This window comes from Strigops habroptila, chromosome 2, assembly GCF_004027225.2.
Source record: "Strigops habroptila isolate Jane chromosome 2, bStrHab1.2.pri, whole genome shotgun sequence".
In the NCBI taxonomy this organism is placed as follows: Eukaryota; Metazoa; Chordata; class Aves; order Psittaciformes; family Psittacidae; genus Strigops; species Strigops habroptila.
In genome coordinates, this window is record NC_044278.2 from 57222166 (window position 1) to 57239498 (window position 17333).

At 36.7% G+C, this 17333-nt stretch overlaps 1 protein-coding gene across 5 annotated transcripts in view; it reads right to left on the reverse strand.

Moving 5' to 3' along the window:
* Positions 1-17333, reverse strand: part of MGAT4A (alpha-1,3-mannosyl-glycoprotein 4-beta-N-acetylglucosaminyltransferase A) — an 83385-nt gene that overhangs the window by 5313 nt on the left and 60739 nt on the right. For all 5 annotated transcript variants that reach the window (XM_030477013.1, XM_030477012.1, XM_030477011.1 and 2 more), the window contains 6 exons: positions 17000-17130; positions 16290-16397; positions 15687-15880; positions 4016-4094; positions 1676-1742; positions 84-196 (listed from right to left, as the gene is read on the reverse strand). In XM_030477013.1, coding sequence (XP_030332873.1) covers positions 84-196; positions 1676-1742; positions 4016-4094; positions 15687-15880; positions 16290-16397; positions 17000-17130 — 692 coding nt within the window. The remainder of the gene's footprint in view (positions 1-83; positions 197-1675; positions 1743-4015; positions 4095-15686; positions 15881-16289; positions 16398-16999; positions 17131-17333) is intronic.

Genomic DNA, 17333 nt, shown 5'->3' on the forward strand with positions numbered 1-17333 from the left:
AGCCAAAATTTTGAGCTTCAAAACAGAAGGAAGAAATGTCACATTTGCCAGTTTCCCTTTTAAAAGGTTATACCACCTCTCACCTCATTCAGAATCGCCCAAACTGCTGAATTCTGTATCACTGAAAGCCGGAATGATGAAATAGGGTTTAGGCTGGGGTCAACTGTTCCTTCAGCTACACCGTTTTCAAATTTCCCTGTAAAAGGAGGGAAAGTATACCCTCAATTAACACCTATTCAACAAATTAAAATACAAAACCTGTGCCCTGAAAAATATATCTGTAATATCATGATTCACAGGTGAAATCTACTGCTGGTGGCTGTAGGGTTGACTGGTATCATTCTCAAAACAATTTTGATATCAGATTCAGCTTTGCAACACCAAACAGGATAGGCCACAAAACTGATCAGAGGGCTGGAACACTTCTCTATGAGGAAACACTGAGAGAGTTGGGGTTGTTCACTTTGAAGAAGGGAAGGCTCTGGGGATACTTTATTGGGGCTTTTCAGTACTTAAAAGGGGTTTATAAGAAAGATGGGGAAAGACTTTTTAGCAGGGCCTGTTGTGATAAGAGGAGGGGTAATGGTTTTAAACCGAAAGAGGGGAGATTCAGGCTGGATGTGAGGAAGAAATGTTTTACAGTGAGGGTGGTAAAACACTGGAGCAGGTTGCCCAGATGGTGGTAGATGTGCCATCCCTGGAGACATTCAAGGTCAGGCTGGATTTGGTTCTGGGCGACCTGATCTTGTTGAAGATGCTCCTGCTCATTGCAGGGGGGTTGGACTAGATGACCTTTGAAGGTCCCTTTCAACCCAAACAATTCTATGTTTCTAAGATGGGGCACATCATCAGAGCACACTGATCCAAACAGGATTACATGTAAGAATAAAACACCTTAGAAATGTCTAAGGGTAGGAGCACCCAAAAAGATTTTGGCACAGATATTCCATTTAATTTCATGGAACTAAACATGAAGCCACTGGCTTACGTATTTTCAAGAACGCTTAGGTGTTTTAAGGACAAGAGAGATCATTCATGCTTTGCTTGATATATTCCTATTTAGAGGATCTTCAATTATATTAGGAGGAATAAGAATCCAATTTAAAAGCCCACTTAGACTTTACACTTAAAACATAGACACAACAACTGCTATTCACTATGATGAAAAAACTTGCTCTCATTGTAACAAGGATATCCAACCTATGTCCAGCAATTAAATATAATCCACAAGTAAAATTTCTTGTCCTTTACAACAGCTATCCTGGCACTCTTCCCAACAGCCACTTGGCTATGGAAATGCCAATCTTGTCCCATGGCAAGATAGCTTATTGTCTGTAGGGTGAGTTCAAACCCAGGCCACACATACAGCTCACATGGAGGCACTTGTGCCATCACAGGACAGCAGAGGTGATCTTACACAACCTGGAAATGCCTCTACAATAATCTTGCGATTGGCCCTGGCAGAGAAGTTAAACGCAGCTGCACTACAACTTAGGGTCACACTTTGTTTAGCACATCAGTCTCAGAAAAGGAGTATTGGAAACAATATTCAGTAAAGCCTACAAGGTCATGGACCCAAAACTAAATTATTAAAACCTTACTAGGTTTGGTCTTAATGAAAATGTCTTAACTGTTGCAGTAGTAACAACACATGTTTCTTTCCACTGGGACGTACCTATCCTGAAGTAACCATCCTCCAAGCGTTTGTCTTTGGTTTCTTTGCTTAATACCAGTTCTTCATTCTAAAACAAGAAAGCATAAATGAGATCATTTATTCTGACATATGACTTTGCCAGGGAAAGACGAATGTGTGTGCATTCTTGTTATATATTCAGCATCCACCTTTTCTAAATAATTATGAACCAGGCTAGGATAATTATTTATAGCCTCAGACAAGCCAACACAAAGAAAGAAAAAGCAGCAGTGTTTCAGGACTGAGCAGTACTTGGCTTCAAAGTAGAAAAAAGAAGTACTTTAAGTGCCCCATGTAACTCGCATGGTAACTGCCACGTGAGCAGAATACATAGCAGACACCGGCAGATGCAGCAGAAGAAAAGCAAAGGCAGGATCTTGCCTTCTTTTCCTATGGTTGAACCAGAGATTTCTCTTAGGACAAATGAAACTTACAGCTTACTTTTTGATGTAAGAATTTGGGTGAGATGAAAAGCCACCAGCCTAGCAAGGGAAGCACTGCAGTTATTGCTGCCTCACTAAAAAGGGATGGCTATCAATAAGCATCTTTAATAAGCACAGAAAAAGTAAATTGCAGACCAGAGCTTCAAGAACAGCTGGAAAATTACAACCAGAATCACATGATCCAATACTAAAAGACCCACAATAAGAATTTCCTAGGAAGCAATTAAAAATGCTTGACAAAACAGGAGATTAAATCCGTCAGCTTTTATTTTATTTTATTTTATTTTATTTTAATTCCTACTTTTAAGGGAGGCTGCTGAAAAAGTGGTGGGGTTTTTTGGTTTCATGAGGGTGGTGGGGGGTATTGCGATTTTGTGGGTTTTTTGGTTGGTTGGTTTGGTTTTGGAATTTGGGTTTTGTTGGGTTTTTGGAGGGTTTTGAGTGTTTTGCTTGAGTCCCAGACAAATCCAGGCTGGGGATGTTCTGGTTTCTAAGGGTTGTTTTTAGTTTTTCTGAATTCTGCTTAGGGAGGATTAGGGTTGAAGTACCCAAACAGGCTTCCAGCTCTTCTGAAGTCTATGGTGGAGAAATAGTTCTCTCAGGAGGGTACCTATCCTTCTGCAGCCACTGTCCCCATATTGGTGACATTATCTGCTGACACCAATGACTTAGGAAGGGGCCAGATGCAGGATTTCCTGTTTACTTCCCCACAAATTGTGTCAATAGCAACAGAAGCTCAGTAGCATTCCGTTCTTGAGGGATGCTCTGGTTTGAGGGACATTTCACAGCTGAGTGTAGCCAAAAAAGAGATGTTCGATGCACATTTTTTCTCATGATCTTGTGCATTCTTGTGGTATTTTGGGCCCACATGAAGTGAGAGCTGCTGCTGGCTTTGTGGTTGAATATATTTCCAAGACTCTTGAGAAACAAAACCTATAAATCTCATAATATAATATCCAACAACATAACATCCCATATATCATGTTGTGTAATTAGAATCAAACGGACAAATTTCTTTTTAGGGGTGGGGTGGTCAGAATTTCCTATTTTTGCTCACTTCCAAGGAAGGCAGAGTGCAAGACTGGAGAAGCGAACTTCTCCACACTCATTTACTTTAAAAGAAAAAAAAAAAGGAAAAAGGGGAAAAAAAAAAGAAATTCAGAATATCAGAATATGGTTATTTAAGGCAAGACACCTACACAAGGTGTATGGGACAAGAGAGAATTACTTTGCTATTTTCACAGTAAATAAAACATAAAATAATAAATAAAATAAAAAATAAATAAAAACTTGACTGAAGTAATACCCTACTCCTCTCACAAAGTTTTGTGATATAAATGGTTGGCTACAATATCTAGTTGAAGAAAAAGAACCCATACCATCTGGCTTCCATCAAGAATATACTTTAGATAGTCTAGTGCCCTCCCAAGCAAAAACTCAGACTGAGTTATGGGAAAAAAAACCTCTAAAAAATCAGTAATCAGGAGAAAGAAACACATTTGGTTTAGATATTTTAAGATCTAGTAAGGTTTGGACGTGTGTCAATTCCCGATCCAAGGCTTTTTTACTGTCAAAAAGCAGACTGAATCAGCTCCCGTGTTTTCCAAAATACATAGGAGAGGAAAGATTGTTGGCTTGGGGTATTTTTAATAGTAGCAGTGAATTTTAAGAAAATGAGCTTTTTCACCTCCAAATTACCAACAGCACTTGTAGCAGACTGCACTCTGAATGAACATCTGAATAGTTACCATAGTTTTCTGTGCACAGATCCAATTAAAAAAAAAAAAAAAGTATTCATGTCTCACCCTGTTAAAAACATCAATAAAATTAGGAGGTTTTGCTTTTGTCTTATAATGGTGACAAATCAGTAAATTCGTACCTGAAAAGGCAAAACTTCCACAGTTGTGTTTAGAAGTATGTCTCCTGGATGCTCTGGATTGCCACTGTGAAACAAGTACCTATAAATGAAAAGGGAAAAATAAAACACTTCACATACATCAGTCAGAATTAGCTAAGTTACTATCTTACCTGTTAATAGTCACATTACAGATGTTACAATGCCAAACATAACTTTTATATTGTACCTATATCAGCTGGCGATAAGAAATGAAAGATGGTTTCACATACTACCATAACTGAAAGGGCTGAAATTCTGCATTTTTTTAAAGATTAGTTGGGCAATATCTTACTTATAAAGGTAGTCTCCATAATCTGATCTTGACAGACTGCATTGTACGAAGTGACCAACTCTGTAGTCATTACTGCCTGGCATGCACTGTTGTCACCCCCCGAAGTGGGAGCCCTGCCTTCCTTCAGCCTCTCCTCATCACTCCCCACCGCACGTCACCCCTCTTTGGGCCCACAGGAGGACCTCTACAGGTTGATTCTGAACCGGTTCTGCGAACCCATTCAAGTCAACATTTTGCCAGGCCACTTTCCCCTAAGACCAGCTCCCCACCCTGGTTTGCTGTAAAGTCTCATTAATGACCATGCCAGGAATTCCCAACCTGTATTCACACCCTTAATGCTACCTGAATTCAAACTTCTACTCCAAAGACAATTTATTTATTAAAAAACAAAACAAAACCAAATCCAAACAACCAAAAGCATATGGGTTTTATGCATATATACACACAGAAAAGGACTTTTTTATATATATACCTGTAAAAAGTCCCTGTTACCCTCATTCATCTAACGAAAAGTATCTTTTTTTTTTTTTTAAATGGGACAGAGTGAACATGTTTAAAACTGTACCAAACCCATCCCTATACATAACAAGCAGTGAAGTGCAAGTGTTGAAATTCTATCTGCCCGCTTTCAAATAGCTTTTGCAATGCTGTGCATGTGTAAATAATGTTACAAAAGACAGTTTAATTTCCCTTCCTTTATATATAACACAAACTTTATATTCTTTTGAACACATATTATGTAAACAAGTAACAATATTTTTTACCACTAGGTGGCATCAACGCTTGGAAAATTGATCATTACTTACCATTTTTTCTAGCAGACCACAGTTTATTCAGATTCCTGTCAAAAACTACCTAGATATCACACCTACTCAGATGCCACTTTTAACAAGCCTATTTTACTTTTAATACGTGTAAATGAATATGTAAAAATCTATCAACACATTTCAAACCTTTCTTCAATTGGAACTTGGAAAAATTATCAGTAAGCACCATCTTCCACATTAAATACACCACCAGCCGGGGACAAAATTAGTTCAGAAATTATCACTTGATTAAAATTACAAACATTAGCTCAATTTGCAATTTATTAAGACGTAATTGGAGATGTAAATTCCAGTTTGTCTTTATCCGATATGTTGAAGCCAGGTACGTACTTGCCATTAATCCACACTCTACAGCTACAAGACAAATAGAAGAAAAGAGCGTGCTCTGACCCTGAGTTAGAAATGTCCGTGATCCCAAAATGACAGAAGTAATGAAAAAAAAAATACACATACACATACCATTTCTTTTATCAACTCAGAAAAGGAGTAAAACCACACACTGTGACATAACAAAGCTACAGTGATTTCTATTGTACTGCTTTCAGCAGAACTGCGCAGGCTGAACTGCAAAACAAAACTGGATTCAGTCAGTTTCAGCACTGTACGTGCTTCAAGAAAAATAATTTCCCCACTGTAGTTTCATGGAAAGGTTAGTCAGTTCTAAAGTGCACAAGCTGCCTAACACATCCACAGTTCTTCCAAGAAAAATCTTGTGACTTTTTCTAAACATCCGAAACCCCCCCGAAGACTTAATGATCCTTTCTAGGAAGATGCCTTTACTGTATGTTTCAATAACAAGCAAAACAAAACTCTTGACAAAGCTGACAAAAAGCTAAAAGCATATTCTGCTGTCTTCTGACCTAGCAGATGTAACCTGCCATCTCCAGTCTGTCAGATACCCTAATCATGACTGGGAATTTTTCTTTTGAAAACATTGAAAATTCTAAGGAGACTTATTTTAAAACGTAAGTGATCAAACACACATACCTAAGGTGCTGCCATCAAACGCTCCAACCAAACCACAGGCATGCTGCTTTTCCCTAGTGCTTACTAGTTCACAAATCTTATTTCTGAGCAGACACACCTAAAAAGCCACAAAGAAACTCCTTGTGGTCTGTGATCACTGTGCTCTCAGTGAACACTGATGGCTTTGGGATGCCTGGGTGGGATTTTTTTGGGAGGGAGGCAGGCAGAGGGGAAGTCGTGGTGGTAGATCTTTTCTTGTTTGCTTGTGATTTTTTGGTGTGTGTGTTTGTGTTATTTATTTGGGGGTTGTTTCTTCGTTTTTAAAAACAACCCTGCAACCATAGGCAACCACTTCTCCTACTGTGCCATCAACTTTTGAAACTGGAGTGGGGTTTCCTCATCCCAGCAGGTATCACTCCATTTAGGGCAATGCACTCCAAAGTTGGCAGAGTTTACAGAAGTAATTAATAAATCTGATTGTCAGGTTTCCATCTAATCAAACCTGCTGCTTTAGTACATTTTCTATAACTATACATCTACCCATATGCACACACATGTATATGACATATGCATGTGTCACATCTTATTTAAAATTACGTTTAGAAAGGGATATTTTTGCATTTGAACCTTGTTTGAACCCTTGACAGAGAACACCTACTTAGACATTAAAAGTTAAACAGATTAACAGAAGTATGAATACGCATACTCAGTCAATTCACGTCTGTGATGAGTCTTTTGCTTAGAAATAAAATCTACAAGTTAGAAAATTTCATTTGACATAAATTAAAATTTAACTTACAAACAGATAATTCTACAGCTCCTAAAGTAAGTGTCATTAGCTATTCTTTTGTAAAATTTGCTTTCCTGACATACTGATAAATCACAAGCTTTCAAGGTTTTCAGACTATGACAGGTATTTCTCAATACAGATACTGAAAGACTCGGAAGCAGCTGTGCTTTTGTCTGCTAAATTATTCTGACATCTGTCCCGGGATTTACACGTGACAGTCCATGTAAACCGTAAAAATACGTTTTTTTTCTTTCTAGTTAACTAACATTTTTCTTAGGATGAAATCACTAAGATATCCTTGTCTACCTGCTTAAATATAACACCTTCTGCACCATTCTTTCAAATTAAAATTCTGAATGCCATAGACCTCTAAATATCCTGAACAAACACGAATTCACCCAAAGTTAAAAACATTTACTACCTTATGGAATATTAGTTCACAGCGTTTTTTTTTTTACTACAAAATAGAAACATGGACACATTTGGACATTCTCAATGGAAGTCATCAGAGAAAAGTAGCTCCAAATTACTACTGGTAGATGAAATATTAAGGTATCTGAGTCTTAGGGAACCTTTTCCTCTGGCAGTGTCCTTTTCAAGAGTTACAGGTCAAAGACAATAACTAGCTACTGTAGGTATTCAAGAACAGAGACAGCTTCCTCTCTACCAGAAGTTACTAAAAGTTACTTACATACATGTTGCTCATGACCTCAATGTAGTATGAGAGTAATAGAGAATGCTAAACATGAACACCTCATGTGGCACAAAAAAACCACACAGTATTTCAAGAGCACTCAAGGTTTATTAAAAAAAAATTAAATTAAAAAAACCCAAAACCAAAAAACTCAAATAAAATGGAGCAAAGCCTCAAATTCTCATATTCAGTCGCTTGAGTATTTACCCAAGTTGAGGGTTTGACTTCTTTCTATGAAGTCAAACCATATACACCTATAAAATCAAGCCAGTTGGAGGGTAAAAAGCCAACAATAAACACTAAGCTGAAACAAATATTCATCCTAACACACCAAGGGAGGGCATGATTATCATTAATACACCGATGAAAGGTATCATTAGTTTGCCAGTGCGGTTAACTGTTACAGTAGTTTAAAAGCCTACACTCAGATTCAGAACTCCCCCAGCTGAAAGCACATAGAAAGATTCTCATCTTTTGTAACATCCCCCCAAGTCTGTGTATAAAATAATACAAATATTACTAATCTGCACTGTTAGCTCTAATATTCTTGTTTGAATAGCTAAATTTTCCAAAATCTATACTTGCAAAAAAAAAAAAAAAAAAACCAACAAAAAAACCACAACCACCTAAAACAACCAAACCCAAAATCCCACTAAACACACTTCTTTACCTTCCTCCTAGTTTGCTTACGAAGGGAATGCATCCCTTCTTTTCCTCACATCAAAGCATATTTAGGCCCAGAAAGCTGTTATTTTCTTTATTACCTTTTTCTTTTTTTTTTTTAGGCATTTATTTTTATATATATTATGTATATATATTTTTATATATACAAAAAGTCTGATACTATGCTTTTCTATTTTGTGAGCAATTAAAAATTAGAAAACAATAACTTTATCAGTAGATTATGTCAGCTTTATAAAAGGAAGTAGCATACAAAAATTCTTTAAAAAGCACCATTCACATCCACTGTCGATGTATTTTGGTTTTGTTTTGAAGGAAACAAAAGACTTCTCCTCAGTCGATGCTGCACAAATACTCTAAGAATCTATTTATGAATGCATAAACTCTGTAAACATCAGGAATCAAATAATTTTCTCTACGTATCCTCCTTATGTCTCTCTCTTTAGCAATCATCTGATGTATTTTAGCATATACCATTTTCAGAAAAGAAAAAGAGGAAGAAAGAAAAAGAGGAAGAAAGCAGAGAGGAAATGCTTCCTTTCATGTTTGAGCACATTATCCATAGCAACATGCAGTGTAACAGTTTTTAATTCTGCACATTTCTATAAAAGCAACATTCAGTCAGCAAATTTTTGGCTCTACAGATGCCATCATCCACTTCAAGAGTCATTATTCACCAATTCTATCCAGTATTTTTGATCGCTGGATGCAAATGTGGTAAAAGAAATCTAATCTACTCCTCCCTCTCATTTTCCCAGAGATCTCATTAGGAAATGTTATTTTACTGTCACTGGAAACTAGTATCAGCCACGCATTATTTCCTTATGCAAAATACAAACAGAAGATGAATAATTTCTTTTCACTCTCTCAAGCTCAGTTACTTCTCCTATCCTCTATGCCTCTTAACCACTCTTTTGCAAAAACTGCTTATACTTCAGAAAAAAAAGGCGGGGGGGGGGGGGAAGCAGCTTAGTTCCTCGAGTCTATTAACTTCCATGCAAAATGCCTGGTAAGATTTCATTCCCTCTGCCAAAAGCAGCCAGTCTAACTGTCTATATATAAACTGAGTTGCACATTTGTGTGCTGTGAAGGATGAATTGTCCATTTTTACATGAAGTCCCAAACCAGCACATCAAAAGGAGAGAACTTGCTCACGTTTGTTAAAGGACCACAGAAGTAGCCCGACTGAAGAAATAATGGTGGGATTTTGTGGTTCGGTTTTGCTTATTTGGTTTTTATTTGTTGTTGTTCGGTAGTTTTTTAAGGGAGGGGCCGTACTCGGTCCTGAAATCTCGGCTCTTTAAAAAATTTACTTATTTTGCCACTGCATCAGTATTAGTTAAATGGTCCTTACGTTCTTTCACAAGGTTATTTCTGCTGAATTTTTAATCCAGTGAAATGTAGAAAGGCTTTTGGTGGTGGTGGTTTTTCTGCTTTGTTTTTTTGGTTGGTTTGTTTGGGTATTTTTAATTCACACATAAACATGTTTTTTCCCCCCAGTTTAATTCTCCAAAGGCACAGATGATAACTCCATTCGGTTTTCTTAAACAAGGCATTTGCCACCATTTGAGATTATATCTGGGTACGAGACCTCATCACAGGCTGGCAAAATGAAATTATGACATCTCAGAGACTCAAGCCCTTCTGGAAATCAGGTGAAGTATTTTAGGGTATCTCAAGTGGTATTAGACACCTCATGTTGAGGCAACAGCATTAAGTCTCCAAGATTTCTGACTAACAAACTCAGAAACACCGCCAAATATACAAATCTTGAATGTTAGTACCATTAAGGAGGAGGCAGCACGTCCCTGGCTCAGGCTTCTTTTCTTCTGTCTGATCCATACTTCAGGTTTTTTCATCCTTTTCATATGAAGTTCTTGCCTCATTGTTATGGGCAGAGTTCCATGCCCGGAGCAAACAGCATCAGTTGCTGGAAGCCTGCCTGCCAAATCGCTGTTGTCAGTGCATCCAGTTGAGGATGTTCTACTCATTAGTACAGAAGCTTATATAAACACAGAAACCAGAGTCCTCTAATTCTCTTTTTTTTTTTTTTAATATATAAACTAGGATTATTATCCCACCTGACAAACACCAAAACATTTAAAATAATAAGACTTTCAAATATTGCCTATCAACTGAAAAAAAGCTTAATAAAATGAAGATGCTGTTAAACTTTAATAACTGCATTATATCTTTAAAATCAGAAAAAAGATTATTTCTAAATCATACACTCTCTGTGTGTGTGCATGTATGTGGTTCTTCAGCTAAAATTGCCCAAGAAAGGTTGAATGTATTGCGCTGCACTGAAGGAGAGTTTCTATACTCAACAGTGACTATGAACAAAGAACAGCTTATACATCAGTCAAGTTATTCCTCTACTAATCTAAAATCCAACCAATTTTGCAGTTCCCTAGGTTTTAAGTGGTTGTTACAGCAAAAGCAAATTATGAGAAAGTTCCACGTCACTGTCAGTTTTGAAAAGCTGTTAGAAAGTAGTTTTTTTCCTTTGTAATGCATTTGCTCTTGTGTATCTACCCACAGGAGGACTTGCATCCCATAGACAGATAATTAACTATATTTTACATACATATACGACCAACTGCTATGATACTTTTTGGGTAACTTTTTTGTACTTAAAAAACAAAATAAATTCCTTTTAAGTTTTCACTGCTAGAGAACCTGTTTTAAGAGCTGCATTTATTTTCCTTTACAATGAAGTGGCAGTAATAACAGGCAAGAAACTGTCACTTTTTATGTGGGTATTTTTCAACACTGTCACAGTAATTTCAAAGCAGACAAAATAATGTATATGTTTAGTTACAAGGAGCCCAACAAGATACTCTTCACGCTCAACACATTGATTTTCCAGCTTAAGTCAAATATTTATTTCTTGCATGATTAGTAATTCTATGTTGTGAGAAGATGCCACAGGAAATAAGTGCGAGGTTAACATCAGGTGTTCCCTGGGATTTCAGGGTCAACAATATGGAAAATTAAGTGATTAATCTGAAATACTGCACGTTCAGTATCTATGCCAGTATCAGAACACAAAGTAGTAAATGTAATCTACAAGCTGATTTGTCAAAGTATTAAGATTTCAGTTTAAAGCTGAAATTTCAGTCAGCAAGTTATACCTCATAAAATCACTTTATTAATGTCACATTGGGATGACTACACAATAACTTGCTAAAAGAAGAACACAACTATGTGGCAACTACAGAGCTAACAGCAGCACTGGGACTGATGGGATTAAAAACAACCAAAATCAAACACAACCATAAACCAAATTCCCCTCCCCAAAACCAAACTCTGCCTATCCTTTTGAAAATATTCAAAGTAACACTACCAAGCAGTTACATATAAGAAAAGATAAGCCTCATATTTGAAAAATACAAAGCAAATTTATATGTGGTATATATATACACACACCTGTGAGGCTGAGATAGGTTTTGGTGGATTTATTTCCAGTATAAAATACATCCTTACCTTTTCCTGCACCTTTTAAAAATTTATTTAATAAAAATCAGCATTTGATAGCAATTTATACTGAAATAAATCTGAATCCCTTTCTATAAATATCCATTCTAAATTCCTATTGCAGAAAAGCTGACAAGTGTAAACATAATCTAATTAAAACAACCACTGTTTATGTGCTTCCAATGGCTTATTCAATGTAATTAGTGCACATCTCTGAAAACCATGACTCATTTGTACCGATCACATCTATAGGGAGGACTCTGAAACTTAGGCAGTCAAAAAAGAGATGGTTGTGATGATGATGGACATGAGCATCACTTAAGTGCTGCAATCGAACCTCTTTCTGTGATTCTGGGATGTGTTCTTTTGCTTTGGTTTTTATTTTGGTTTGGTTTTGTTTGAGTTTTTTGTTTGCTTTTAAACCAGGATCACATTCAAAGTTTATTGATCTCTGTTCAAGACTCATTACTCATGCACCAATATTTCAGAGCCTCCTACATACAAAAAGCCCTCAAAGCAACTTCTAAAGTCAAAAGCTCTTCACAATGAGCTGCTAGGGTACAACACTCCTCACTGACATCCTTGAAGAAAAAGAGTAACTAGTAAAGAAAAGAAGTATCTTGAATCTGTTATTTATAGTGAGGAAAATGAAATTACATTCAGTACTAGCATTACAGTAGTAATAATGTATGCTTCATAAAGAAACTCTTAACTTTAACTGTCAGTTTTAATAATTAAATGTGTGCAGACCAAAATAGCAAAGTGGATTTCAATAATTACATAACAAGTTAAGGGAGCAGAATTTCAGTATTTCTTATCTTTACAATGTAGGCTGTTTTGAGCATGTAAAATAAAGTCCATCCATTTCTTAAGAAAAAAAAAAAAACCACAACAAAAACCAACAAAACAAACCCACCCCTCCCCCCCAAAAAAAAACCAAAACAAAAAAAACCACACACCCAAAAAACCCAACAAACCACACCTTCAGCACTGCTGTGCAATTTGTTTGAAGAGGAAAGTAGTGATCTACTTTTATTCCCAAGAACATACTATTGAGAGGTACATATGCTCTTACTGCAAAAATGAAATCCTAACTCACTATTACGGGACTTCAGTGTTGTGGCTGGAGATGTTTTGCTTGTTAAAAAACCCTATAAAGGTTCAGTACAAGAGCTATTACTAAAATGAGCATTTGACAATTTCAATTTACATGTACCTCCAGGTATGGTTTAGAACAAGCACCATCTATTTGACTGCCCAATATTCAGCAGGAATCTGCCAACCAGGTCTTACATAGCCACAAATGTTCCTTTCTGCTCACCAAAGTGGGCTCAGTTCTCACTTTAAGCTAGTAAGAGGTCCTTGCCAGTGTTACCCTGACAACATTTTCAGATCTCAAAAATGAAATACTTAAGGACTTAATGAAAGCTAATTATTGAACTGTTATACTCAGCAGAAAATTTAAATTCACTTCAGCAAAGCATTTGGCATGGAAAAACAAACTATAGGAACAAGTTAGTGCTCTGTCACAGCGTAACAGACCTACCATTCAGTCAGAGTTGTGGTCAACATTTCCATTAAAAAACTTGTTTATTCAGAATTTATTATGGGAGTTATTAAGCAGCTAACCTCAATCTAACTCGGGCAGACAAAATTTTCTACAAACTCAAAGAACTTCTCTAATACTTAAAGAAGAAAAGAAACACGTGTTGCATCCCTTCACAAACACAAGATGGCTTTCAAAAGTGTATTTTCTACTCTTAATTCCCACAGTCAGATATATGTCCCCACCAGTAAGTCTTCCTAATGCTCAGTCCACTTTTCCTTTTCTGTGTTTCAACTCACAGGTCACAGCTTTATTTTTGACTGCCTCAGCAAGCACCCTTGAAATATCAGGCAACACCACTGCTCCACTTGACCTTCACCTACCAAAATCTGCTGCTGCAGTTAAGCAGACAAACAAAACCAAGTCCTCAACAATTTGAAATTACGTCTGTAGCCCTCCCTAATCAGCCACTGACTTCAAAAAGGCAAAATATGGTATTTTTGATGACACTGTGGCAATAGAAACTAAAATCATAACAAAACTTTTAAAATGCTTGCAATGACAGTCCAGTGTTAAACTTCATTCTGAACAGGTAGCATCATTCTAATTGGTGGATTTCCTTTGAGAAGCAACAGAATACAAGATGTTCCTTTTCTTCTAAGACTAAAATGCATTTATTCAATAAATAACAACAACAACAAAAAATAATCATATCCTCCTCTACTGCTGGGACTGTTCTTTACACAGCAAGGTCGATGCAACTACCTTAGGCTTAGATTCAATTTTCCAGGGCACGATAATGACCACTCTTTCCACCTTTTGCACAGATAAATAGTACTTACTCATTCCCTCAACCCTCTCGCCATTAAGGAAATACATATCAAAAAAGATTTTTTCAGACCTGGGCACGCCATTTTTGAATAACAGTGCTGACCTATGATACTTGCTAACAGTGCTCTCCAAAATTGCCATTGTGCACTTGAATCATCCTAATCCACCTAAGATTAACATTTGCTGCTTACAGTTACAATATTCACAACATAGATGCATATAATTTTTAAAAAAGTAACCAAAAAAACAGAAAACAACCACCAAGCAACAAAACAGAAAAACAAAACAAACACACAAATCGGACATTTACTTCATAATTTTGAAAGGGAACATTTGATCTAAAAGAAATCAATGAATTCATACATTTGAGTTGAAAAATATGTATTTTTTCAACTATTGGCACAGGATAAAAAAACTATTCTGCCTTGAATCCAAGGAGGTATGGCAGTCATATTGCTCAACACATGCATCTTGGAAAGCTAACCAGAAGAGTCTTTTAAACCATAACGATCAACTGAAAGAGTAATTTGACTTCTTAAATGACAAACTTGAGTTTCATAGGTCAGATGTTCATATGGAACAACTCAGTAACAAGGAAACTACTGATCCTTACTGCTGCGCTAAGCCAAGATGAAGACTTAGCCTTTGATTATGTACCAAGGCACAGAAGTTGACTAATTGGATTCAGGTCAGGACTGCAAAAAGGGCTGCTTCACAAGGAAAAGCATCCAGCCACAATGATACAAAGAAACTTTGCTCTACCAGACTATAGGTACTGGCCTCATAAGGTCTGTGAAGAAAGGAGAAAAGGAATCCACTAACGTAATAACATTTAAACAGACACTAAATAAACAATTTATTTTATGAGTCTTGGACTACTCTGTTGGCAAGACAGTAAAAAGCAAAGCAGCAAATGAGCATCAATAAAACTAATGGATGACTACACTCTAAAGCACAAGCTCTATTACCCTTATTTAATTTAATCTCAGATTAAATAAGACAAAAAGAAGTCACCTTTAGTCCTCTAACAAATCACAGATATTTGTATTTCAAGGGCACCCCCCTCCCCTTTTATTTTTTTGTAATTTTTAATTTTTTTTCAAATAGGTCAGCTTGGAGTCTTAGCATGCTGACTTTTTTCAAGCCCTAAAGCTACATCTGAAAAACATTACCATTCATAGTTCCCAGCTTTCAGGTCTGGGGACATCGTGGCATGCTCCAGCAAGATTTCTGATCTGGACAATCAAGGGACTGAAGCTGCAGGGCACAACATACTGTACCACATACCATGCTGTACAATTGCTCTGTAATTAGAAGCAGACCGACCAAATACAATGAAATTGGCTTCTTCTAAATTCTTCAGAGAAGCACCAGTTTTGAATTGTATAAGAATAAGAGGGAAGACACTAATGAACATCGATTCAGCTGAGCTCCGAAGACCCTATGTCATTTCACTTTAGGTTATAATGATAGCCCCAAATCCTATCTTCACGCATTCTTGGCAAACGAGCAGCTTTAGACACAAGGCCAAAGGCAAATAATTACTTACCTTTCTACATTGACTGGCTTGTCAAATTTAAATAGAATATAATCCCCAGCAACTGGTGTGACAGCCCAGAAAAAATCTTCCCCTACATAGGTTTTTTCTAGCGTGTGTCCCTGGTAGACTTTCAAAGATGTTGAAACCTCTGCAGGTGGATTCACGTGGATTTTATGCAGTAATGGTTTCAGAAAGTCTTTATCCTAATTGAAAGACAAACATCATGCTGGTCAGATAACCTGTTTCATTATGCTTTTTTTTTTTTCCCCAAGTGGTTACACTTAAAACAAACCCTTGCATAAAATGGAAAATGAATGCATTACTCATTTCTGGGTGTATCAGATCTTACTGATAAATAAGATGAACATGCCATTAAAGTAAAAAAGAAAAAAAGAAAAAACATTGCCTAGCAAAAATCCACAAAACCAAGCTGAGATTAGCACTTCTTATACTTGATTGTAACCAGTTTAAATCAGATTTCATTCCAACTGGAGTAATATACAACATGTTTAAAAGTGCCAGACAACAAGAAAATGCCTGTTTTCTCAAAGGCTACAAAGTTTTTCATTTAATCAGCCGCTCTGGAAAGGAAAGAAAATTTTAGGTACGAACTGTGAGTTTCTGGATCTTCCCTGCTAGAGAGGAGTGGAGGCCAACATGCTGGAAAAGAGAAGGCCTGAAGCGTATCCTCAGGTTAGATTTCTGTCGATCACAATGTTTCTGAAATGATGGGCAAAGGGGGAAATGGAAAAGGGGTTAAAAAAAAGTCACATTAGTAAAACCAACACAAGGTTGCTGAGTTCTTACTGCAAGCATGTGACATTAGTCCTTCCTTTAAGTCCAGAATTCTACCACTAATGCTGTGCAAACCCAATACTATGTAAGGTTCTTGCACAGAACCTGTTTAGTCAGTCTTTCAGCAACAGTGCTACTTGAGAAATTAAGACCCAAAATTAAAGTTTATTCCCCATTTGGAATCTTCTCTATGACTGCTGTCTAAGCAATGGCTTTCTGCAGAGCCTCAGTGAATGAGGAGTTATGTGAATGAGTTTATTTTAAGATTGTTACACACAGAAACCAACTAGACTTTTGCTTTTCATTCTACTGCATCCATCTCCAAAATCTGAAACAATAATGGTTTTAATGCCTCTGAGGACTATCTCTCTAAATTTCTTTTTGAGAGTAAAATCTTGGTAGGAAGAAAGACTCTTTCAGGACATCCAGTACCCGTAATACATAGTATGCTAGCCTCCAGCTCACCAAACCAGCTCACTCACCATCATGAAAACATTTTAGAAGCTTTATAATAAAAACAAACTTACGGCATCTTTCTCAGGGTTACACACTTTCACCCAGAGGATATGGTCCAGCAGCCAATCAATAGGTTTCTCCTTATAAAACATAAATATGAACTCTACAATAAGAGTGATATCTGGAGACTGGAACATTTTACCTGTGATGACATTAAAAAACACTGGAGTTATTTTAGATTAAAGATAACATTGTCTTCTGAAAACAGTAAGACAATAGATGACAAGTTTGTGCCAAGACAAGAAATGTTGGCAATGAACAACTTGAAATCTCAATGTTATTAAAAGCTCCATACCTTTCAGCTACACAAAACTAAATAAAACAACTATTCAAACAAGTACTCTT